At 41.4% G+C, this 25,507-nt stretch overlaps 1 protein-coding gene across 1 annotated transcript in view; it reads right to left on the bottom strand.

The window, feature by feature from the left end:
* The window catches only part of CEP192 (centrosomal protein 192), a 96,428-nt gene extending 72,870 nt beyond the window's left edge, over window positions 1-23,558 (bottom strand). Inside the window, exons 1-9 of the mRNA XM_068993662.1 lie at window positions 23,394-23,558; window positions 20,609-20,659; window positions 16,760-16,906; window positions 14,515-14,726; window positions 10,677-10,775; window positions 8,679-8,819; window positions 7,820-7,977; window positions 6,428-6,578; window positions 52-348 (exon numbers count right to left, since the gene is read on the bottom strand). Coding sequence (XP_068849763.1) covers window positions 52-348; window positions 6,428-6,578; window positions 7,820-7,977; window positions 8,679-8,819; window positions 10,677-10,775; window positions 14,515-14,726; window positions 16,760-16,906; window positions 20,609-20,659; window positions 23,394-23,504 — 1,367 coding nt within the window. The 5' untranslated portion in view covers window positions 23,505-23,558. The remainder of the gene's footprint in view (window positions 1-51; window positions 349-6,427; window positions 6,579-7,819; window positions 7,978-8,678; window positions 8,820-10,676; window positions 10,776-14,514; window positions 14,727-16,759; window positions 16,907-20,608; window positions 20,660-23,393) is intronic.
* Window positions 23,559-25,507: the final 1,949 nt, after the last annotated feature.

Here is a 25,507-nt window from a genome sequence, read left to right as displayed (position 1 = left end):
CCCCGCTCTACGGCAGCCCGAATCGCCCTCCCCGACCCAACTACCCCTCACCGAGCGCGCGACGCCAGCCGCTGCAGCCCAGCCGGCTGAAGGTCCGCTGAGGAAGCGGTCAGGAGTCCGTGGTGGGGTGGCGGGTGGGTCCGACAGCGCGCGTGCGCGCGTCCCCTCACGGTTGCCGGCCGTACCGCGCGCCCCTCCGATTTACGTCGGTTCGCGGCACGGGCCGAGGGGCGGGGACTCCGAGCCGGCTTTGGATTGGGTGGCGCGAAGGGGCGAGCCCGCTGATTCGGCGAGGGCGAGCGTCCGGATTTGAAGCGGGAAGCCGCGCCCGGCCCAGGGGCGCGGCGCCTGCCTTACCTGTAGCCAGAGCACCGGCACTGTGCCCAGAGACCTACTTCGGGTGGATAGGACAACTAACACACCCCGAGTTCGGGTCGGAAGTGTTGGCACTGCCCCTACGGGGGCAGACACTGACGTGTGTGGTCACCTGCCGCACGTTTACACCTAGAGCGCTCCTGTTAGAAGTCATCGTGGGCGCGCGCTACACTGAGTCGCCCGTGTGGGGCAGTAAGGTTGGTCCCGGGTGGAGAGGGACAAGATGAGACGGTCGGTCCCTAATTACTTTCCTCCGTCTCCGTTCTCCTTAGGTCACGAATCCCATCACCAAAGCCTGCTCAGCATAAGGCCCTACTATTTTACAGAAACCACTCCTTTCACTTTCCTTTATCCCAGAATTTATTGCTTACAGTTCCTCTAACAAATTTAACTCCTTAACTTCATCCATTCAACGGTTGTTGAATGCTGACAGGCACGGCATACTTGGGACTTTAACAGGCTCTACTAATTTTAGCCTGGTGGGAAAAAGACATCTGCTTACAACTTGACCTTCTACCTCCTCTAAAATACTGCTCAGTGATCCTCTATGGATGCCCTTTTCACTTTTATGTCTCTACCTTTGGAAACGCTCTCTCTGTGTGCAGAGAATAAAACACCCACCCTTCCTTGATTCTGTTTATCACACAAAGACCACTGTCTTTCCTACACTTAACTGCCTCTTTGCACACCTTGTCACTCATCCCATGTTTTCTGGCTTGGCCCTGAACACTACTTGCACACTTTAATCAGGACTGGCCTGTCAAATTCAGTGATGTCTCCACAGTTCTCTTGCCATCTCTCCTTGAAACCTTCTATCCTTGGCATTCAACTACCCCTAATTCTACCTGTGTCCACAATGAACAAAGTTTAAATGGAGAAAAATCTCAAGAGTTTCTCAATCTTGGAAAAATAAACCAAAGACTTAGTTCTAAGAGCTGAAAAGATGCTACCTGAGAGTAAAAAGCAACCCTTTGTCTACACCACACACTAGCAGTGAACTGCTGGACTGTGTCCATGTGACAGACTGTTCCCCACCCTGAATCCCTCAGACCCAACTCACTGTCCTTCCATCATAAAGATCAAGTGACCAGAGCTCTCTCCCATGCCACCGAGCAACCTGACCATAACAAAGAACTATGTACAGGAAAAGAGCCTAGACTGATGCCAAACTGCCTAAATCTCAATGCTCTCACTTACTAGCTGTGCAGCCTGCAGGTGGCCTCATCTGTAAAATGGGGATCATCAGGGCACTCTTGCCTCAGAGGACTGCTGTGAGGATCAAGTCACTGAACTTGCATCCAGAAGAGCACTGGCAGGTAGAAAGCACTCAGGCAACATGAGCTGTTATCTGACCAGCTGAAAGGGAAGAGTAGACCCCCCCAGTGAATTTCAAAGCTGTAATTCCAGGTAGAGCTTGAAGCAGCCCCACGGCAGGGATTCAGCTAGGAAAGGTGGATGTCTCACACACCCTTTACCGATTGCTCTGAGTGCTAACACCTCAACATCAAGATCCAGCACCTTCTACAGTGTGAACACAAGGTATGTGTGCAGATTCATCTCCCACTAGCTCCCCAAACGGACCTTATTCTTTCAGTGGATTAACACTTAATCCTCTTGCCTCTTCTATCTGGGCCATCACCCTGGACTCCGCCCTCCTCCACTTTAAGTATTCCAACCTGTCAAAATTCTACATCCATGCCAAATCCTGCTGACTCATAAAAATCCCTTTCTTTAATGCCTACTGTACCATTCAACCTTTACTGTGAAGCTAATCTTTATTACTATTTGTAAATTCTGTAAATACCTTCTCCCACTAGAATGAATGTGTACAGACTACCTCTTTTTTTTACATATCCCAAAGTGTTGGCACAGTGTCTTGCATACAGAAGATGCCCAATATTCACTATATTACCCCAGACTGCGTCCCTGGTGGCTCAGATGATAAAGAATCTACCTTCAATGCAGGAAACCTGGGTTCAGTCCCAGGGTCAGAAAGATCCCCTGGAGAAGGGAAAGGCAACCCACTCCAGCATTCATGCCTGGAGAATCACTTGGATAGAGGAGCCTGGGAGGCCCAGTCCATGGGTCGCAAAGAGTTGGACATGACTGAGCAACTAACACTTTAACTTTTCACCCCAGGTACCTCTATAATGATTGAAATCTAACTTGAATTCTTAATTCTGAGTTCGATCCAGACTGAAAGTGAGACCTCTTGCTTTGAAACTAAGTAAGTTGATTAGTCTAAAATAAGTCCTTTTAACAGAAGGAAGACCTCACCTTAAAGCATAATGGACCTTATTTATCCTTGCATGTGAAAAAGCTCTTAGGGTTTAAGAGGAGAGTGTCTATTGATAGGAAAATGTCTTAGAAAATTATTATTATTATTTTTTTTAGAAAATTAGATTTTAAGTTATACATTTATAACAGCTCTACCATCAATGTGTGATTAGCTGACAGGCACATGAAATGCTGTTCAAATAGTCTAAGTAGACATCTGTTGGATCTAGATGTTAGTCTACATACTAACTTTCTAACTTCTTAATGCCATGATCATCCCTCAGTTTCTGATTGTTCGGATTTTTTTTAGCAATGTGATATTTTAGGAGATATAAGCTTTACAAACCATCAAATAGAATCCATTCTATTTTTATAAGGCAACAGGTTCATATATTTTAAAATATATTTTATTAAATAATCTACTTGGAGAATTATTACAAAAGCTTTAAACAGTAATTCCAAGTAGTGAAAGGCAGTTTTCTTTATAAGAAAAAAAAAGACCAAACAGTCTTTATTATGTTTTGCTGCTTTATACACAGGAATGATTTTATTTTACAAACTAGTCAGTTGCAACATTAGCCTGAAAAATCAAAAACAGTTCTCAGTATGTCTCAAAGGCAAGGTGAACTTTATGATATGCTTTCACATTAACCAGTATGACAAACCATAAGAAACTTAACACCATAACGGTTCAAAATAAAATGTACAGAACAGGCACTTTGAAGTCAACCATTTGTGTGTAACTCACAGTTAATGTTGTGTGTACACGTCTCATCATTTCATCAAAGGTTATCAACCAATGAAACAAATATTCCTTTGATGCAACAGCACAAACACATTTAGGTTCCAAACACCATGTTCTGGTTGTAATACATGCAAGACACACCCTGAATTAGAAAAATCTTCTGAAAGAAAAACAAAAAGCCAGAAATCAAAGCATTTACAAGCACTTGAATAAGGCCTTTAAGTGTTAAATCAGTGTTTTTTAAACCCCTTCATTCTCAGGTAAGGGATTAAGAGGCCGAGAGAGAGATCGTCTGCGAGGGTGAGGATACTGGAGACTGGCAGTGTCAGCATCGCAAGAGTGCTCTACCAGAGGAGGAGGAGGAGGAGGAAGGAGCTGGGCATAACTGGACCATCTCGATCCAGCCCGTGGGGAATCCAGAGGGGGAAAGAAATACCTGAAACAATGAAGACAGGAACAAAACACCAAAACAAAACAAAAACAACAGAGAAAAAAAAAAACAGAAGAAAAAGAGAAAAGTAGTAAATACAAAGAGAACCAAAGAGGGGAAAACACATGCTAGAAAAAAAAGCTTTAGTATATTCATGCCAAAACTAACAGAACATAACAGCAAAATCAAGACCCTTACTCAAATTAGGCTTGCTTAAGCAAGTATAGAAACTTGAAAAAAGAAACAGAATCTGTTTAACTTAAAATGTTAAAAAAAAAATCTTCAGTATGAATGTTACAAAAGAAGACATTAATTTTATAATTTAAAACATTTTCTAATCTCTCAGAAACATACTGATGCTATCCTGAAATTTACATATCACATAAGCTTTTCTTTAAGCAACGCTTCCCCTGTAGCAACAGCAGTTTTACTGCACACATGACTCTTAGGACCAATTCAGGGAGACGCTCACATGGTATGGCCAGCTACTGCAAAATACTTTCCAAGAAACAGTCTCTGAATACACTTAGATGTTTTTCTGCAAAAACCTTTGATTAGTACAAAATGTTGATAAATAAAAGGGCTCAAAAATATGTCCTACTGTTAGCCTACTATTTTATAACTTACCCGTAATACTTTAGCATTTTCCCAAAAAAAGATTTATAGCTCTGTCATCAGAGGATATGAACTAAATGAAGCAGCCAACAAAATTAAGAAAATCCTGGGACATGGAACCTGGAGGTTTAACATGCATGCACAATTTTAGCAAAGCTTTATCTGCTTCTTATAGTATGCTTATATATCTGCTTCTTATATGTTTCCAAATTTTGACTTGAAGGAAACCTTAAGCCATGAAATCACACCATAAAAATATACAAGCACGTATTAGAAATATTTACCTCTTTAGTGAATATAAACTGAAAACTTACAACGATGTTTTCATTTTACTACCAAAATATAAATGAAGCAATACCAAATGTTGTCTGGCTACAAACTGTACAGTCAAGTTACTGTCACTACTATTTCTCTCACTCTTTCACTAATAATAGTTTAAACATTTCAAAGAAATAACAGTTATACTGAATAGTATCATGTATAAACCAATTCTACAAAAAGTAAACAAATTAGCACTCAAAACAATCTTTATGAAAAATACTTATTCAATCCTCAAATTGAAATTATAAAAATTCATTTTAGCCTACTGTTTTAGAAAATAAAAGACAGAAGTCTATATACATTCTCCAGATGGAACAGTGATATTTTCCCTCCTCCCAACTACTGAGGATGGTAACAATCTTTTAATTTTAAAACCTGTGAGTTTCAGAAACATTTCAAAAAATTGTTTTGGTGACAGTGTCTCAACAAAAAGCCTCTCCATTTATATTTCAAAAATTTTAAGTAAGTGTCAATAAACTGGCTAGTACAAAAAAAATGATATACACTGTATTTTTAAAGGCCTTTTGGATTGCGTTTAGTAGTAAGCAGGCTGCTGGTGTATCTTGGGAGAGGTCAAACGGCGCTGGGGAAGGGGAAAAGGAGCTCGCTTTCCATTCCTGTGTGCATGCAACAAGCAGCAAAACAGCAAAGTTACTCCAGTTAGCTGGTACTCAGCTGTGCTTTCTGTTAAAGGACATAATACAAATGGAGAAGGGAAAATGCATCACAGATCTAACACACATGGTTATTGGCACAATAAGAACACAGATCAAAACTTCAAAGCTCTTTACAAAAGAAAATATGCAGTACAGGCAGCAACCAAACACTAGATTTTTTTTTTTTAAAGAGTTAACACTAGTTATCCTCTGCTTCATAAAATAATCTTTATATTCTTATATCTCCTATGGTACCTGAAGCTGTTTTTATACAAATACTTAAAAATCAAAAAGCAGAACTTCTGTATAAAAATATAACAATATAAAAATAGTAAATTTAAAATACAATTCTCTTAAATTGACAAAAGAACCATTACAGTATAGTTTGTTAAGGCTGTGCTTTAAATTTTCCTTAATAGTATTCCAAATTATTCACAAAGGCATGTTAAAATAATTTTACCTTACAAATTCATATTTGAAATTGGAATATGAAAACAAAGGATGACTCTAATGACATCAAACATGCTTTGCGAATCTAAAATATACTAAAAATTCTAAAAATCAATTCAATTTACCATTTCCTCTTATAATCTCCATGAAAGTTTTAAACATACACACACAAAAACACTTAATTCACTCTTCTACAAAGCCTTAGTTCATGTGTTTTATATACAATTTTAGTTTAACCTGACTCAAAGGCTACCCTCCCATCACTAATGACACTGACTCCTCTCGATTACAAGCCCCAGTGCTGTCTCACACTTCCTCTTCATCTCACTACTTCCCAGTTATACACGTCTCTGGTAGACCACTAAGTATCACAATATCATAACCTACCTGTAAATATTATGACCAAGTAATAAACCAAATACAGAGATACTAAAGTGCTTTCTCTTCTAGTGTCACAATTATGTGCGAATTTCTTGAACCCACAAAATAACACATCTTTAGTATGGCTACCTGAATGATTTAAAACTTAATTGCTAGTTTTCTCACAAAACAGCCTACCTGCCAGCAGAAGATCCATTTAGTGAATTCTGAAGACTTGGGATATTTGAACCTATGGACGGATTTGAGTTTCCCTGCTGAGAACTCCCATTGACAGGGCTCCCATTACCTTTCAGAATGCCAGTACACTTCCAGTTGTCCATATAGTTAGCTGGAAGGAAAGTGGTCAACACATCAACATTACTAACAACTATGTTCCAGTGCACAAATCTACAATTAAAGAAATAAGAGAGACCTACGGGCTATGTATCTCTTAGGATTAATGGCAGAGATATGAAACACATATATCTCAATTTTAACAATTATTTTTTGAAGTTCTTTAAAGAATTACTAATTTAAAAAACAAAACTTTCACCACTCCTTTCCTTACAAGATACATATTGACAGATGTAAGCTATCACATTATCACATTAATACCAAAATAAATTCTGTCTTCATTACAATGAATTTCAGGTATGATGTGTGGGTAACAGAGTCACATTCTTAGTTAAGCAGGTGTAAGTCACGTGGGTATCTAATGTCCCCGTGGATGTAGGTAACAGAACCTCTGGGGTCTGAGTGGCTTATCCAGCTTGGCCTAATGGTTTGGATGCAAAGCTGGTCACTAAAGACACTGAGCCCAGGAAATCCAAGTAGGGAGCCTGCTGGGTGGAGTGGGGCTGTCCTGACTAAAGTCCAAAGGTAGACAGGGCAGCAGAGACCCTGAGCCCTGGCTGGTACTATCACAGCCAAAAGCTGACCCCAGGAGACTCAGTCAAACTCCCAAAGCTGACCCCAGGAGACTCAGTCAAACTGCATTTTAGGAACGGCCACTTCTCAGGGGAAATGAACTGGGCTGTAATCACATCCTCAGAAAGCGATGCTGCCAACTAGAGTGGTGCACAGACCATGGCACCCCTGCCCAGTGGATAAACATCCATGGAGAAGAGCAGACCACAACACCCACAGTGTCGAATGTCCACAGTGCCTTCTCTCTGCTTGGCATTTGTGAAACTTTCAGAATCAGTGGCCTCAAGATTCTCTAACTTTTGGGAGCTGTAGAGAAGTGAGGAAGACCCTAAATTTCTTCTAAGGGCTAATTGGCTAAAGCAGTTGTTCAATCAAGAGGTGACTGTATCCTGAGTCTGTAGAGAACTCATACAAGTTACACCCATAGCAAATGGTATCTCTGGAGGTAGTGTATATTCTGTCACAATTAGTTCTACTTTATTCCACACGGAAATGTAATTCAATTAGTCAATCACTGCTATGAACTAGGTAAAATGATAGAGATTCAAAACCATATGAGACATTAATTTAAAAGTAACCACAGATGTATTTCCGAGTTTACATTTCTAAGGGAAAATTCTAAAGTAGCAACATACAGCAACAATTCTTCCACTCAACTATTACCTTTCCACAACCTCACACAGCCATCGTCTCCTGAAGATGCCAGCACTGTTCCTGTTATATTCCAACTCACTCGCCAGACCTGAGAATTATGATTATCAAACTGAGCCACGATATGGATTTCAAATTTTGTTGGCCCACCAGAGGAAGTAAGTTCTTTCCTGTTAATAAAAAAAAAAATTCCTAAGGAATTCTCAGTATGGGCACACACATACACTCATACACTCTCATTGTTCTAAATAATAACAATGGTCTCACATACATGCCACCAGAAGGTCATATCCATATCCACCCCCGACCTCTGTAACATCTTACTGAGAGTTGGGCCAAGTCATTTTCATTTGACTCCCCAGTACCTGGCATGATCCTACTGCATAAAAGACACTCAGCAACTAAAGAGGATTTTATTCCCCACAAAATGCTGAGGAATAAGAGAGATGAAAATGATTACTTTTTAAAAAGAAAAGTAGTAGGAAGAATAAGAAAAGAGTGAAAGAGGGGAAAAAAGAAAAAGAACTGAGGTTCAGAATTCCAAAATTAAAGCTAAATAGGTTATTCACAAGAATGTCTCAGCGCTAATCTTCCCTAAGTAGACTGCCACCTCTCATTCCTTCAAACATGTATAGCGTCCAATTATATTCAGAGGATCTAATTCATTTTTAGTATCTGCCTAAATAAAACACAACTAAGAAAACATATCTCTCTCTTTACTCAATTCCCCATTCCCTAAAGTCATATATTTATAGATAAAATGTTCATAAGAATCTATTATTCAGATCATTCTTGCCTCTATACTTTCCTCCACAAATGAAAATAAGCAAAAGGTAAGAGAATTTTCAAATTCGTTGTTTCAAAAACTCACCTCACAGGCTTTAATGTAAAAATTCTCACATCTTTGGTTGCTATGGCAAGAATGTGGAAAGATCGTCCCAAGTTTGGAGCAAAGGCGATATCATGAACAGGGTCTGTGACAGTCAGGAGAGTTTCAGCTTTTGCATATTTCCTAATGAAAAAACAATTTACCTTAAAATTATCATAAATGAAAATTTTACAAAGCCATATGTTTAGGTATATCCATTATTTCATCTTGCTCATATGTAGTAGTGTTCACCTCTGCTGTGTGTAGTACGTCCCAGCACCAACCTCTAGGAACTGAGACTGTGACCTAAGGAAAGGGGCTTTTGCAGATAAAGGATCTCAGGGTGACAGAGAACAGACATTAGAGGAGAAGCCATGTGAAGACCAGGCAGAGACTGTAGTTATGCTGCTCAGCCAAGGAACTCCTGGAGCCTCCAAAAGCTGGAAGAGACAAGGAGGGTGTATGAAGGCAGCAAGCCTTGACAATACCTTGAGCTCAGATTTCTAGCCTCCAGAAGTATGAGAATAAACTTCTGATTTAAGCCACCAGTTTGTAGTAATTTGTTTCGGCAGCCCTAGGAAAGTGATATAACCTCCCAGGTTTCTTCCTTCAATTTTCTTAAGTTTAACTTCAAACAGAGTTAACGAAAAGTTAGAATGAGATCTTGCTTTGTTAGCTATTAATATCTTTTTTAAGAAAAAGGGTACCTGAATTTCCCAAGATTTGAGTGTAAAGAAAAAAGTTGTGCTAATAACAGCAAGAACTGAATTTTTTTAAGTGACGATAAAGGAAGCTATACCAGAGCTACCCTAGTGGCTAAGTCTTAAAGAATCCGCATGCCAATGCAGGATACAGGGGTTCAACCTCTGATCCAGGACGTCTCCCATGCCACGGAACAACTGAGGCCCATGTGTTACAACTACTGAGCCTGTGCTCCAGAGCCTGAGAGCCACAACTACTGAAGCCTGCTTACCCTATAGCTCGGGACTTTGCAAAAAGAGGAAAGCTACTGCAATGAGAAGTCCACCTACTGCAACTAGACAGTAGCCCCCCCTTGTTGCAACTAGAGAAAAGCTTGAGCAGCAACAAAGACCCAGCACAACCAAAAACAATAAATACATAAATAAAATTAAGGGGAAAAAAAAAATCTCTAAAAAAAGGGAAGCTATACCAAAGTCTATTTCCACATCTCAGGAAGAGTTAAAAGACCATCTGATCCTGTTACCCGCCAATTCGGAAGTCTTTTAACAGCTTCAGAATACCCTTAAAGTAAAGACAGGACGCTAAGCAGGAGGTCTTGAAGACATAAGCCCTGCGGGTTTCCCACCACATGGTCTCCCTTTGACCCATTATGTTCCAACCACAGTGAGATTACACTGGCTCACTCTCTCCACCTGGAAAGTTGCACTCTCTCTGTCTGACCAACTTCTACTCATTCTACAGTCTTCTCTTGAATGAATCTTCCAGTTTATAAAATTCATCACCATTTTGCATTTTTTTGTTTTCCCTGCATGATGGTACATAGTGGGAGACCAATTTTACCTTTTCCTCTACATCACTCTGGAGAAGGAAATGGCAACCCACTCCAGTACTCTGGCCTGGAAAATCCCATGGGCAGAAGAGCCTGGTAGGCTACAGTCCATGGGGTCGGTAAGAGTAGGACACGACTGAGCGACTTCACTTTCACTTTTCACCTTCCTGCACTGGAGAAAGAAATGGCAACCCACTCCAGTATTCTTGCCTGGAGAATCCCAGGGAGAGAGGACCCTGGTGGGCTGCCACCTATGGGGTCGCACAGATTCGGACATAACTGAAGTGACTTAGCAGCAGCAACAACAGCTACATCACTCAATTTAGTTATTACCAGAACAGAGAACTTAGCATATCATAGGAAATCAGTAAATATGACAAATAATGCATAACTGAATTAATGAATAAAGAAATAACATTTTAAAAAATTAACTGCAATTCAGAACAGTAACTAAACCAAGCAGTACTGACCTGGTGTTTTCATTATATTCGAAAATCTGAACCTTGGCCATTGCATTTGGACTACTGTCATCACTTCCTACAGCAATCATGGGAGCATGAGCACGAGAGCTGGAAAGGAAGAGAAAAATGGGTTTTCTCAATTATAACATCAACACACATTTAGTTCAGACAATTAAAAACTCATCTAGCAGCTGTGCAACCCACCAGTCAGCTGTGGACTAAACCCCTGCTATGCCCAGTGCGCACTCCCAGGAAGGGTACCCCAGAGGTCTCATCTGGGGACCAGAAATACCAGCCTTTCACCATATTTCTACCACATTTTCTTATGGCTGAGATAGAAAGTAGTCCTTTTCCCCAAAGAAAAGGCTTCAAGCATTCAACTGATTAAAAAAAAAAAAACACCTAAGAAATCTTAGAATTTTTTTTCCTAAAAAATCTAGTCATTAACTATTACATGAAAAGTAACTTTATGGTGACCAAATCCATGGCAAAAAAATTTTTTTACATGCTTTGCACAAAAAGAATCCCATCCCAATGGAGGAGGAAAGCAGAAAAGACCATCCTTAGGAAGGCATGCCTATCATTCTTTAAGTCTCCACATTCATTTGTAGCCAACTACATTTTCAAAAAGGCAAAAGATAAGCAATAAAAGAATGAACTCTGAGGTGAACTCAAGGTTAATTTTTTTTTCCACTTCTATGTCTAATTATTTAGATATTGATTTCCCTTGCCTCCCACATTCAGATTAAGTAATACCTCTATGAAAGTGACATACAGGTATTGTTTAACCTTGATGTTTAAAGACTGTTTAGTCTTGATGTTATGATCTGCCAATCTCACAGAGCTGAAAACATAATGTAATTTTTAAAAAAGTAAAAATTTAGGTCTTTATTACTAAAGCTTCTGATAACAAGATCAAGTCACCTAATATAAGAAAAACACCAAGTAAACTGTAAAGTGCTATAGTGACAAAATAAAATTACAAGTTATATACTATAATTCCTGGCTATTTGAAGGAGTGTAAATTACGGTAGTTTCTATATCTCACAAGATTTCTTCTTTCAGTGTTCCACAGATTATTCTTTCATGATGTTAAATATCTGAGGAAGGACAAGTACATTTATAATATATTCTAAAATCACTGAAAATATAAATTGTTTGTTAAATATTCTAAAAAATAAATTATAAAACATCCAGATAATAACCTGAATTGAGGATTACCTCATTTGTATATTTAGAAAAAAAAAGATCACACTTAAACCATTTTCCAAATAATTAAACAGTGAGCAAAACCATCCAACTCTCTGAATACGGGAGACTGATCACCTGCAACTCCTTTCTATACCTCCATGAAAAGATGAAAGAATACACTGTAAGAGTGCAGAAATCAGAATATTCCATCAGAAATCAAGAAATCTGGAGGAATTTCAGGAAGCAGAAGGACATAAGACAGCAAAAAAGCTAAGGGAAAAAGAGCTCAACCACTACCACTAAAGAGGAAATTCTAGAAGCTACAACCTCTAATCAATAAACAGATAAATAGCAAATCAACTAACCAACCAATTGTAATAAGTCATGGGGCACTCACAAACAAAAACAAGAGTGGCTCTGTATTATTGCAGCAAGGTGATGGATATATGAGGGTCTATTGTATTATTACTATATTTGAAATCTTTTCTAATAAAGAAAAAATACCTGGAAACATCCTGGTTAAATTTTAAAATTCCACTATCTTAAACGATACAAAGCAATTCCAGGAGGTTTAATGACCTAAGAGTGACAGTAAAAGTGGCTCAGTTGTGTCCGACTCTTTCCGACCCCCATGGACTATACAGTTCATGGAATTCTCCAAGCCAGAATACTTGGAGTGGGTAGCCTTTCCCTTCTCCAGGGGATATTTCCAACCTAGGGCTCGAACCCAGGCAGATTCTTTACCAGCTGAGCCAGAAGGGAAGGCAAAACCAAAAACCTTTCAGAATACACTTGATAACATCAAGGTGGGGAAGAATTTCTAAAAAAAAAAAAAAAAAAAAGGCACAACAACATATAAGAAAGACTTAAATGTGGCCATATTAAAATTCAGAACTTTCTGCAATTAAAAGTCATTATACTGTCAAGATGGACAAACCACAAACTCACAGAATATACTTGAATCTCAAAGTAGTAGTAAGATAAAATCCTAAAACTTTCCAGAAAAAATAGGCTCCCTACAAAAGATCCAGTATCAGACTGACCGCACACTTCCCACCAACTAAAATTTAGAAGATTCAAGAATCTTTTAAAAATCTAAAATTTAAAAATCTCTGAAATTCCTACATTTTGAACTTAGCCAAAGTTCTAGAGCTAGCCAAACTACAATTAAGCATGGAGTAAAACTAAGACATTTTCAGGTGTTCTAGAATTTATAGTTTGCCATCAACCCCATGGAGGAAAAAAAAAAAAAAAGTTAAGAGCTGCGTAACCAAAGGAAAACAAAAAATCCAGAGACAACTCATGATATGAAAACTGTGACACCTAAATATAACCCGAAGTAAAGGAATCAATAACGAGAAAAGAGCACCTGTCAAAGTCAATGTCACATTATTCTGTGAACTACAGCTACGAAAACAGATTAATTTGTGTCTAGAATGAATACTATCTAGTCTTACAAATTCAGTTGCTACTTGGAATCTGAATCAACTTATAATCAAAAGATAAAAGTACTTTTACTTGTACTAAAGGTTTACAAAACATAAAGACAAATACTATAAATCTTGTCACTATACAAGCAGTGTAACAAAACATTAGGAAATGAGAGCATAAATGTGTGATAGAAGCAAAAATGAGCTAATTTCCACTTTTTTTAAAAGAGAGGTGAGTCAACATACAGTCTGAAAATTGATAAATCACTAAGTGGAGAAGTATTTGAATTATGACAATTACATACAACTGAAGAACAACAAATAAAATATATTGTCACATCTTCACAAGTAGAAAGCTTTCTTAATGTACTAAAGTCATCTTTCACAGAGTAAGTATAAATTCTGTTTAAAGATAACATGGCAAGAACCAGAGGCATAAGGAAACCACTTAAAATATAAAATAGTGATAGTCTTAGAATCACACTCTGTGCATCAAGGAAAAGAGTAAGATAGGACTAGATGCACTAAGACACAGGAAAACACCCACGATGAGGGGACCTCCTTGCTGGTCAAGTGGTTAAGAAACTGCCGTCAAAAGCAGGTGACATGGGTTTGATCTCCAGTCAGGAAACAAAGATCTGACATGCCACGTGGCAGCTAAGCCTGGGCACCACAAGTACTGAGCCCACACACCTCAACTACAGAGCCCCTGTCCTCTGGAGCCCACATGTCACAACTAGAGAGAAGCCCCCGCACTGCAACAAAAAGATCTCTCGTGCTGCAACCAAGATCCGACACAATCAAAAAAAATTTTAAACTAGAAATTTATTTTAAAAGCCCACAATGTATTTGTAAGTGTAAGAAGCAAAAAAGGAAAATGTTAGGTCCATACACGTCTGTGTGTTTTGGGTCCACCTGAACATGATAGCATATACCTGGGTGTGCTTGTGTATATATATGTGTGTGTTTATAAAGGCAGAAAATATTTACTTGTATATGCATGGGAAAAGTTCAGAAAGTGCACCAGAATGTTTACAGTGGCTAGCTTCTTATATGGAGTAGAAACAGAGGGATAAGAGACATGACAGGGTGGAGAAAAGAGAATTATTATTTTACATAATATATATTTTAAAAAACAGATAAACAAGACCACTTAAGAAAAGCATATTCAAAAAAAAAAAGCATCTGATGCTAAGTGTAATGATTACTAGGCTTGTATCACCTACCTTGAAGGGTTCCAAGAAATACAACTACAGCTGAGTTTGCATGAGATCTCATGCTGCAGAGACCACTGGCTGAGATTCATGACGTCTGGAGCCTCATAGATTCTAACTATCCCATCTGCTGAACATGTTGCTAACATGAGACCCATATGCTTAGGAGCAAATTTCACATCAGTAACGGACGTTCTGCTGTCCACCAGCGTTGTCCTCTTGACCTGAAAAAAAAAAAAAACCAATGTAAATTACACACAAAAAGAAAGGATGTCAGGGTGAAAGAGCACAGGCTCTGAATCACAGAGATCCGTTCCCACTTCCTCAGAAAACTGTACCACCTTGAAAAGACACTCAAAAACTGGGGAGGCCTCTATTTCCTCCAAAGGACCTGGCAAAACACCATGTACACAAGCTCACAATCAGTGACCTATAATCAGCTACTCCTTTAATGCAGAAGAAGGATGACCTTGTGAAGCCTAACTTTATTAAATTAGATAAATTCTTTCTTCTTAAGCAGCGTGTGTGTGCTAAATCAGTTGTGTCTGACTCTTTGCGATCTTATGAATTGTAGCCCTCCAGGCTCCTCTGTCCATGGGATTCTCTAGGCAAGAATACTGGAGTGGGTTTGCCATGTCCTCTTCCAAGGGATCTTCCCAAATTTGGATTGAACCCAAGTCTCTTACGTCTCCTGCATTGGCAGGTGGGCTCTTTACTACTAGCGCCACCTGGGAAGCGCTTAGGCAAATAGGAGAAAAGCAGAAAATGTTAGAATTTTCATACGGGCAGTTTTGTCATGCTAAGCAGGCTGCAAACAGCCTTAAGATCCTTAGACAGTAAAAAGGAGGGAGTACAACTTCTCCTGTCAAGTCTAAGTGCTGGTTAACCCTGCTCGGACCAAGAGGCATGCAGCAGAGACCAAGAGAATGGTAGGAAGCTGGTGTTCTGGAAACTGGCATGGCAGATACTAACCAGCTACTACCCGACTTCTACATAAGCTGACTTTTGACTGAAACTGTCAACAAAATTTAGAAATCAACAGCTTACTGTCTATAGTTTTGGGACCCAACTCCTATAAGTTGGGTTTAGGAGTGGTAGCAATTACAGGATTATAATATAAATAATTAATATAACACAAATGCTGAAACACTAAATACAAATCATTAAGTTTGAAGAAAAAAATCCTTCATATTGCCACCACTCTCCAAATACAGTCACTTGATTTTCAACAAGGATGCCAATGACCATCCTATAGGGAAAAGACAATATTCTCAATGAAAGGTGCTCAGAGAACTGGACACTGAAGTGCAAAAGAATTACGATAGATACCTGCCTTATGTCACATACAAACATTAACTCTATGAGTCAAAGGCCTAAACATAAGCACTGAACTATAAAATTCTTAAAAGAAAATTCTGGCCAGAGTCTCCCTGACAATGGATTTGGCAATGACTTATGATACAAGAAACATAAGGCAACAAAAGAAAAACTAAACTATACTTCATGAAATCCTTGCACACAACCCTTGAACACTCTATCAAGAGACTGGACAGACAACTTAACAGAATGAGAAAGAAGATTTGGAAATCACATATCCATTAAGGAAATAAAGTACATAAAGAATTCCCACCTACAACTCAACAACAAAAAATGGACAAAGGACTTGATTAGACATTTCCCTAAAGAAGTAAAAGGGTTCTGGTAACAATATCAATTCTGGAGAGCGGGGTTGGGGGCTAATCCTCACACCCACAGACAATTCTGACACCAGAAGGGTGTCCAAGGAGAATTCAACTCAGTTTTGACACTAACTACCTGTAGATAGCATCAGATTCTGGAATGCAGAGTTCAGTCCCACAAGACCGTCATTCTTCACGTACCAGTGCAAAACCCGGGTGTTACCTGTGCTTCTCACTGCTTGCTGTAACTCAGGAACAGTCACATGGAAGAGACCCACGGGGTACGGTCATGGACAGGTGCAGAGCCCCCATGCTCCTGCCAGCGCCAGGTCCCCAGATCTCCACCAGCCCAGGAGCCTCCAAACCCCATCTTTTAGGGTTTTGATGGAGGCCTCATTATATAGGCATGAATGACTCACTGGCTACTGGTGATCCGTCAATCCGCAGCCCTCTCCCCTCCCTGTAGGTCAGAGGGGTGGGACTGAAAGTCTCACTTCCCCAAAGTGTCCTTAGAAAGATCACTGCTCTTCGGGTGCTCTGGCTTCCACCGGCCCACTCATTGCTAACAAATGTCTCACCCAGTGGCTCTGTCCACGCAGTTTATCATTTGATTCTCCTACTATTTCTTCCCAGACAGCAGCTGTTCGGTCAAAAGAACAGGAAGCCAAAACCTGTCCAAACTCAGGATGGGCCCATGTCACACGCCACACAGATCCACTATGTGTCTGAGGAATCAAAAAAAGAAAAAAATGGAAAAAGAGGAGTTTACTCATTTTTCACACATATGTCACTTGAAGAAATAGAATACAGATATTTTTAGCCCAACAAACAGAAAAAGCTACTCAATTTAACATTTAAAAATTTAACTTGTAGGGAATTTTCTGGTGGTGGTCCAGTGGTTAGAACGCCACACTTCTACCAGAGGGGCACGGGTTCAATCTCTGGTTGGAAACTAAGACCCTGCATGCCATGCAGCATGGCCAAAATAAAACAAGCTAAATTCTAGAACTTTTAACTTTTAGAAGATGCTTCATCTTTAGGATTACAGCTCTTCTGGAGTCAAGTTCTTCTAACATTTTATGAATTAAAAAAAAACCCTTCTGGATAAAGTTGACCTTTTCCAGTGCTACTAACAGAGATCTGGTTCAGAGTTTAACCTAACAAAGCTTTTAAACAGAGATTCTATCAGTCCATTATTTTTTTCACTTGCAAATTGCTTCAATAGGGAACATCCACCTAATAAGTAAGATTAATCAAAATTATATGCTTCAAAAGCCTGACAGTATAAGAAACCATAGCAACAAAATGCTTAAAATGATTCTGATGTCTGGCTAGGAAAAGAGGCAATGAGAGGACAAATACAGGGAAGCCCACATCTCCAAATTGTGAGGGAATAATTTAAAGCTCAATAGCACTATCTTTATATATGAAAAAACATTAAATTACTATTATTCAACTCTTTATGTTGACCAAAAAAAAAAAAGGCAGAAAAGTCTTAAAGCATTTCACATCAATAGAATTGTCTGTGCTTTCCAATAAAAATACTGTATGACCACAAGCACCAGTCCACCCATGATGCTCACAAAATCTGTTTTAGGCTTCCATGTATCTAATACTTTTTGTATACTCAATCTCAGAACACTTTCATAATTCAGTAATTTCTACATGGTAACAATCTCATCATCCAATGGTAAACTCTGCATCTTTTTTTTGGCCTCTGGCATGTGGGATTTTCATTCCCTGACCAGGGATTGAAACTGTGCCCCCTGCAGTAGAACCAGAGTCTTAACCACTGGACCACCAGGGAAGTCCTTGCACCCTTATTTTTATCCTCTGTTCTGTCTACTCTTTTTATTTCACTTTTCTAATTTATATAGCTTATTAAGTCAAAGATGCACTAGCACAGTGAGATTCTGCTAAATGTTAGCTTCCAGGTAAAGCATGATCTAACTAAAGAACAAGGACTGCACAAAGGATTCATCACAATAAAAAGCAAACAAATATCAATTAGTAAGCAAAATAGGGTATATCTGTTGTCATATTTGTTTTGTTGCTGTATTTATGTTTTAAAACATAACAAAGTACTAATGAAACCTGTTAATTATAAAGCAAAAATACGAGCCTCCTTTTGAAGTGATAAAAATAAGTTTTAGAACTAGATACAGGAAGCAATTGTACAATATTGTGAATGCAATAAATGCATTTACATTTATTTGTTTACTTGAAATGGTGAACTTTATGTTGACTCTCACCATAATTTAAAAAATGGGAGTGGAGGACAAAAGATTTCAATAAACACTTCATCATAGATGGTAAATAAGTGACAAGCACGCACATGAAAATGCTATCAACACCGGGCTAGTTATTAAAGGCATACAAACCGAGATCCAATGAGACTCACTTTACACCCACTAAAATCACTGCAGATGGTGACTGCAGCCATGAAATTAAAAGACGCTTACTCCTTGGAAGAAAAGTTATGACCAACCTAGATAGCATATTCAAAAGCAGAGACATTACTTTGCCAACTAAGGTCCATCTAGTCAAGGCTGTGGTTTTTCCTGCGGTCATGTATGGATTTGAGAGTTGGACTGTGAAGAAGGCTGAGCGCCGAAGAATTGATGCTTTTGAACTGTGGTGTTGAAGAAGACTCTTGAGAGTCCCTTGGACTGCAAGGAGATCCAACCAGTCCATTCTGAAGGAGATCAACCCTGGGATTTCTTTGGAAGGAATGATGCTAAAGCTGAAGCTCCAGTACTTTGGCCACCTCATGCAAAGAGCTGACTCATTGGAAAAGACTCTGATGCTGGGAGGGATTGGGGACGACAGGATGAGATGGCTGGATGGCATCCCTGACTCGATGGACGTGAGTCTGAGTGAACTCCGGGAGATGGTGATGGACAGGGATGCCTGGCGTGCTGCGATTCATGGGGTCGCAAAGAGTCAGACACGACTGAGTGACTGAACTGGACTGAACTGAAGATGGCTACTAATATGATCAAAACGACAGACTGGAACCCTCATACATTGCTGTTGGGAACATACAATGGTTTAGGCACTTTGGAAAATGGTCTGGCAGTTTTCAAAAAAGTTAAAACTATACACAGTCTGAAAGAAAGTTACCTGGCTCAAAATAGCCTGGAGTTAAAAACTCCCGTCCAGATCCTCCCCACCATTCTATGCAAAACAAAGAACTCTCTCACCCGAAGAGAAAAATGGACATTAAGGTTGATTACGCCCAGCTCCCAGCTGGTCCAGCCTCTGGCCGATCTCCAAAATTCCTTGCCCAAGCCCTTTAAGAGGTAACTACTCTGAACAACCTTGGAAAAGAACAGGCCCCCATAAAACAGTAACTTTCCACATACATGCCTATACATACTTACTCTTTTCTTGAGTAAGTGCAGCAGCTCACTAATCTGACTGCTGCCCCTTCTTGCCTCATTAAAGGTGATCTGTTCCTGTAAAGTGCCAGTCTCGTTCTTTTTCTGAACCTCGCTTTCTCTAATTCCCTTACCTTACACAGTCCAGCAATTCTACTCCTAGACATCTAAAAGAATCAAAAATGTCCACACAAAGACTTGTATGGCATGTTCATAATAGCATTCATAATCGTCAAAAACTAAAAACAAACAAATGTCCATCAAATAGTCAATGAGTAAGTAAAATGTGGCTTTATCTATACAATGGAAGACTACTACTCAGCTTTACAAAGGATCAAACCACTGATACATACCACAACATGGATGAACCTCAAAAACAAGCTAAGGAAAGCAAGTACAAACAAGTAACTATATACTGTAGAATTCCATTTATATGAAATGTCTGCTGCTGCTAAGTCACTTCAGTTGTGTCCGACTCTGTGCAACCCCATAGACGGCAGCCCACCAGGCTCCCCGGTCCCTGGGATTTTCCAGGCAAGAACACTAAGGAAAGTAAAACTTTATAAACAGAAAACAGTTCAGTGGTTACCTGGGGCATAAGAAGGGAAAAATTAACTCCCAAGCTGCCACAAGGGAAATTTCATTGTTGATGGTAAGTGTTCTAAAACTAGATTGTGGTAGAGCTGCCAACTGTGTAAATACTAACACTCATTGAACTGTACATTTAAAATTGACGATTCTCAAGATACGTAAAACTCTACCTGGGGTAAAGCTATTTTTTAAAGCAAAAAATAAAGCTATGTACAAAACATCACAACTATTAAAAAAATATGTAAAGGAAAGAGATAAGAAAGATATACTGAGATGCTAAAAACAATTAGGTTAAAAATGCTACTTTCAAATTTTCTGAAGCACATTTGCTACTTTAATAGTGAAAAAAAGTAAAAGGTATAAATTTTATAATTCTCAAAACTGAACAAAGTCACTAATGCTACCCAATAGTAAATGTTTCAATTTTTTAAAATCACCATAAAAATAAATACTAACCTTCCAGCTAGCAGTGCAATGCCATTCCCCACTTTCACTTTTATCCCAGACCTGTAAGAAAAAAGATATTTTGTACCAAGAATTCCTAAAATTAATTGAATCAGTTAGGACAAAGGAGGGAAACATAAATTCACAAAAGATAAAATCAGTAAGTAAACATTCATTCATTCAACCAAATATTTACTGAAGACTGAGGACATGTCAGTCCAGGAACCTTCGCTCCAATAGTTAATGGAGATGATAACAGTGCCACTCAAGTCAGGCACTTATGGTGCTGCTGCCCTAGAAAGTCACTGGGCCAATACTGACCACTCCCCCGCAAGGGAAACAGGTACAATTCACAGGAGCCTCTGGTCACAATGTATTTATCAACCAACCTATCAATAACCTTGTTTTACCTGTGCCATGTTTGCAAACACCTTATTTTGTATACATTATCGATTCACTAACACTGAACACTGGAAAAGACCCTGATGCTGGGAAAAGACTGAAGGCAGGAGAAGGGAAGGACAGGGGACGAAATGGTTGGATGGCATCACCGACTCAATGGACATGAGTTTGAGCGAGCCCCAGGAGTTGGTGAAGGACAGGGAAGCCTGGCGTGCTGCAGTCCATGGGGTCACAAAGAGTCGGATGCAACTGAGTGACTGAACTGAAATCACACCAACACTGTAACTCAGGTCTGAATGAAGCTCCCCTAACACATACTTTTTCGGGAAGGCACTCACAGCCTTTTTGCTGTGGGACATTATGCAGCACTACACTTGAGGACCACTTCAGCCAGTGAAATTCACCAACAAAAAGAATGAAAATGTGAAAAATGTGGCACCAAACACACACTCAGAAGGACGCTTGTTCACACTATGAAAGCCTGAATGAAAGGCAGAGTGTCACGTGTCCAACCTCAGCTGGGAACACAACCTGGACCACCAATTTTTCTGCCACCTGGTCATGTCAACAAATAACCATGAGCGTTGCTTTGGGGGTTACAAATAAACTTTATAGAATAAGCAAATTCACAAATACAAAACTTGCAAATAACGAGACTCAACTGTATATGTAACAGTCAAAGACAAAACACTGAACCTTCATACCAACAAAAAACAGACATTACAATAACGTGACATTTTAACCAGGTTTTTTTAATGTAATATGTCCCCCAAATAAATCAATTTTTTAAAATGTAATGATAAAACAGTATTGTGGCTCCTCATAAAACTTCAAACAGGACTTTTCCGGTGGAAAGAATTTGCCTGCCAACGCCAAGTCCATTTTCTAGAGCTGATGACCCGCAACTACTGAAGCCTGCGTGACCGAGAGCCCATCCTCCACAAGAAGCGCCGCTAATGAGAAGCCTGGAGCACCACAACGATGAGTAGCCCTCGCTCTCCTCAACTAGAGAAAGCCCAAGAACAGAAACACATATATAAAAATTAAAATTTTTTCAAATAAAAATAGAATTGCCATGTGATTCAGCAATTCCACTTCTGGGTCTGCACCCAAAAGAGTTGAAAGCAGGTCTCAAAGCTATACTTGTTCACCCACATTCACAGCAGCACTGTTCACAACTAAAATGTAGAAGGAACCAAACTCCACCAACAGATGAGTGATATGTAAAATGTGGTATATGCAGATACATATACTCAGCCTCTTTAAAAGTTTTTAGATTATTTAAACGTTTCCTCTTCTCGGGAAGGAAATTATGACAAATGCTACAACACGTATGAACTTCAAAACATTAAGCTAAGTGAAATCAGCCAGTCACAAAAAAGACAAATCCTGTATGATCCCACTTGTATGAGGCCGCTGGAGTAGCCAAATTCAGAGACAGAAAGTACAAGGGCGGGGACCAGGGGTGGACGTTTCAGGGATCGGTGAGTCATGCTTAATGCGGACAGTGCAAACTGAGGATGGCAGTGACCGATGCAAAGATACAAACATACTTAATAAAAACGGTTAAGGTGGTAAATTTTACCTGTAGTTCACTGCAATAACGAAAACACTAAAGAAAAAAATGCAATGATAATGTCCTACACGGACAACTATCACACCGATACTCTTCACCGGCAGCTGTAAAACAGTACAACCTTCAAAAAGACAATCTACCAAGTACTCTCAAGAGCTTTTAAAATACTCATTAATTTCTTTACTGGAATGAGCCTAAGGAAAACTTCCAAAAAACATAAAAAGCGGGATTAACGAAGCTTTTTCACTGCAACACCCCGACAAATACTCCGCACACGGGACAATCCTCTAGAAGACAGCTTTAAGCGGATAAGGAAACCTACTCGGTTAACGGACGCCAATTATCTCGACGGTCACGCGCCCGCGGCGGGCGGACAGAAAACCCGGGCCTCGTCAAAACCCGGGCCTCGTCACAGATCCGTCAGCGAGGGCCGCGCAGCCGCGGCCCAGCTGTGAGTACATGGACGGAGGGAGCCCAATCCGACGGGCGCCCGGCGAGCGGGCCTAGGTCCCGCCGACCACCGCCAAGCGAGACATCTCGCTCCCGAGAGGTGCTCCGGCCCCAGCCCTGGAGCCCTGCTTCCCCCGCAGCGGGAGCGCGCCCGCCGCCGTGACGCACGCACGCACGCAGACAACCGCGGAGAGGCGGCCCGGGCGGCAGTGACCCCACAATACCCGGGAGGAGGGCGCCCGCCTGCCAAGCCGCCGGGCCTCGTGCCCGGCAAGGCGCCTCAAGTCGGGAGCACTCCCCTCTCCACGCGCCCCTCGCTCGGACAGCGGGCCGCGCAAGGTCCCGCCCGCTTCCAGGCTCGGCCCGCACCTTGACGCTCTGGTCGCTGGAGCAGGTGGCCATCCGCCGCCCGTGGAAGTCAAAAGACACATCATGGATGAGATCCTTGTGGTCCGCCGCGATACTGCGCGCCACGAACATGGCTGCGCCGGACCCCTCCCGCCTCCGACACGGCGGCGCGGCGGCGCGCGGACCGCAGCCCACCCGGACCCGGCGCCGGGGCGCGCAAGGCGGTGCTTTCCGCGTGCTGCTCGCGCGCCCCGGGCTGCGCCCGCCCCGCCCCCTGGCCCGTCATACCCCGCGGGGCCCCGCCCCCTGGCCCGTCATACCCCGCGGGACCCCGCCCCCTGCCCGTCACACCCCGCAAGGCTCCGCCCCCGGTTCGCCGTACCAGTCAAGGCCCGGGTGCCGGTCAAACACCGCGTGGCGGGGGCCGCGGTAGTTACTCTGTCGCCTGGCTGCGGCGCAGTCTGTTCCCTGAAGTGAAATGAAGTAAAAGTCGCTCAGTCGTGTCCGACCCTTTGCGACCCCATCCACTATACAGTCCATGGAATTCTCCAGGCCAGAATACTGGAGTGGGTAGCCTTTCTCTCTTTCAGGGGATCTTCCCAATCCAGGGATCGAAGCCAGGACTCCCCGCATTGCGGGCGGATTCTTTACCCGCTTAGTCACAAGGAAAGCCCGTCGGTGCCAAGGGGACTTAAGGAGCTCTCCGTCGAAGTGTGGAGATTAGGGGAATGTGAAGGTTAAGACTATCATCTGCAAGCCTCGGCCCTGAGTCAGTCTCATCGCGTTTGGCCCCGGGAGTCGGGCAGGGCCCCGGGAGTGGGCGCAGAGATTAGCGGTGCGTAAGGAGCGTGTGTCCAGCGTGTGTGGTTGCGGGGGGGGGGGGAGGGCGTGGCCCCGGCAGTCCCCGTTCCCCCAGGATCTGCAGAAATGGTTTGGCCTTAACTGGAAACGCCTTCACTTGCCTTTCCCCTCCCACTAAAAATGGTAAGATTTTATTGGTACTTTAAGAGGACACATACATGTGACAGTGTAGACTGTAGCCCGGTACGTCAAGGGCAAACCCCCAAATCCGTGAGTTGCCGGTATGATAACTGAGAACTACTGTAACTGCTCTAAGATCAAAGACACTCGTTGCCAGAGAAAATACTCACAAAACTCATAAAAGCAGAGTGACAGCCTTACAATCACCGTCACACTTGACCCAGTTTACAGACCCAAAAACCCTTGAATAAAGAGGAAGCCAGATCACCTTGAGGAAAGACCCTACTGTGCTGCCAAAAATACACACTGAATCTTCCAGCCTTCCCTCAGGGGACCTGGGGCCTTTTACCACGGTGATTATGCTTTGGGGAAAAGGAAATAATTAGACTTTTCAAGAATTCTGAACACGCAGCTCCAAACTGACCCTGATTTCAGGAGACCCAAAACATCACTGTGATCCACAGTCAGAGCAGGCCTTGAGGAGGTCAGCTGACCAGAGGTTTTCTGGCTCAGGTATGTCTCACAGTGGGTCCTCAGAGCCATCCTGTGGTTATTTCCCTGGTTCTGGAATGTGGTTGGGCAACAGGAGAATCCTTGAGTTGGTTCCCTGACCTGTGGAAGGAGGGCTATATGCTGGGAAAGGTCAAGTGGACACCACTAGAGCTGCCCCTGCTGAGAAGAGTAGGGAGCCAGAAACAGTACTGCAGAGCTTAGTGCCCCCAATAACGGCTTGAAGGATGCAGGGCTGGTGGCACCCACCACATCCCAGTGCTGCTTACCTCTGGCCTGTGCAGAAGGCAGGTGAGTCTTGGAGAATAATGGTGCATTACTGTATACTTAGGCAGGCATTCACTGCAACTGCCCTTGCTATTACAGATGTTGTTTCATTGCTCAAGCTGATTAACTCATCCCATGGGAGCTGGTTCACAGCAGTTGGGTCTGACAGATGCATTTCCCTCAATACTTGCTAATTAAGATTTCCACCAGAAACAGTTTGCTTTAACAGGCTTGGCTAGCAATGCACTTTCACAGTTGTCCTGGTCTGCTTGGGTACCACAGTAAGATACCGCAGACTGGGTGGCTTAAACAACAGAAATGTGTTCTCTCACAGGCCTGGAGTCTGGAAGTCATGGATAGACGTGGCAAAAGACTTC

This window comes from Capricornis sumatraensis, chromosome 21, assembly GCF_032405125.1.
Source record: "Capricornis sumatraensis isolate serow.1 chromosome 21, serow.2, whole genome shotgun sequence".
Classification (NCBI taxonomy): Eukaryota; Metazoa; Chordata; class Mammalia; order Artiodactyla; family Bovidae; genus Capricornis; species Capricornis sumatraensis.
The sequence above is the reverse complement of the archived record's forward strand: the minus strand, read 5'-3'. Positions and strand labels throughout refer to the sequence as shown.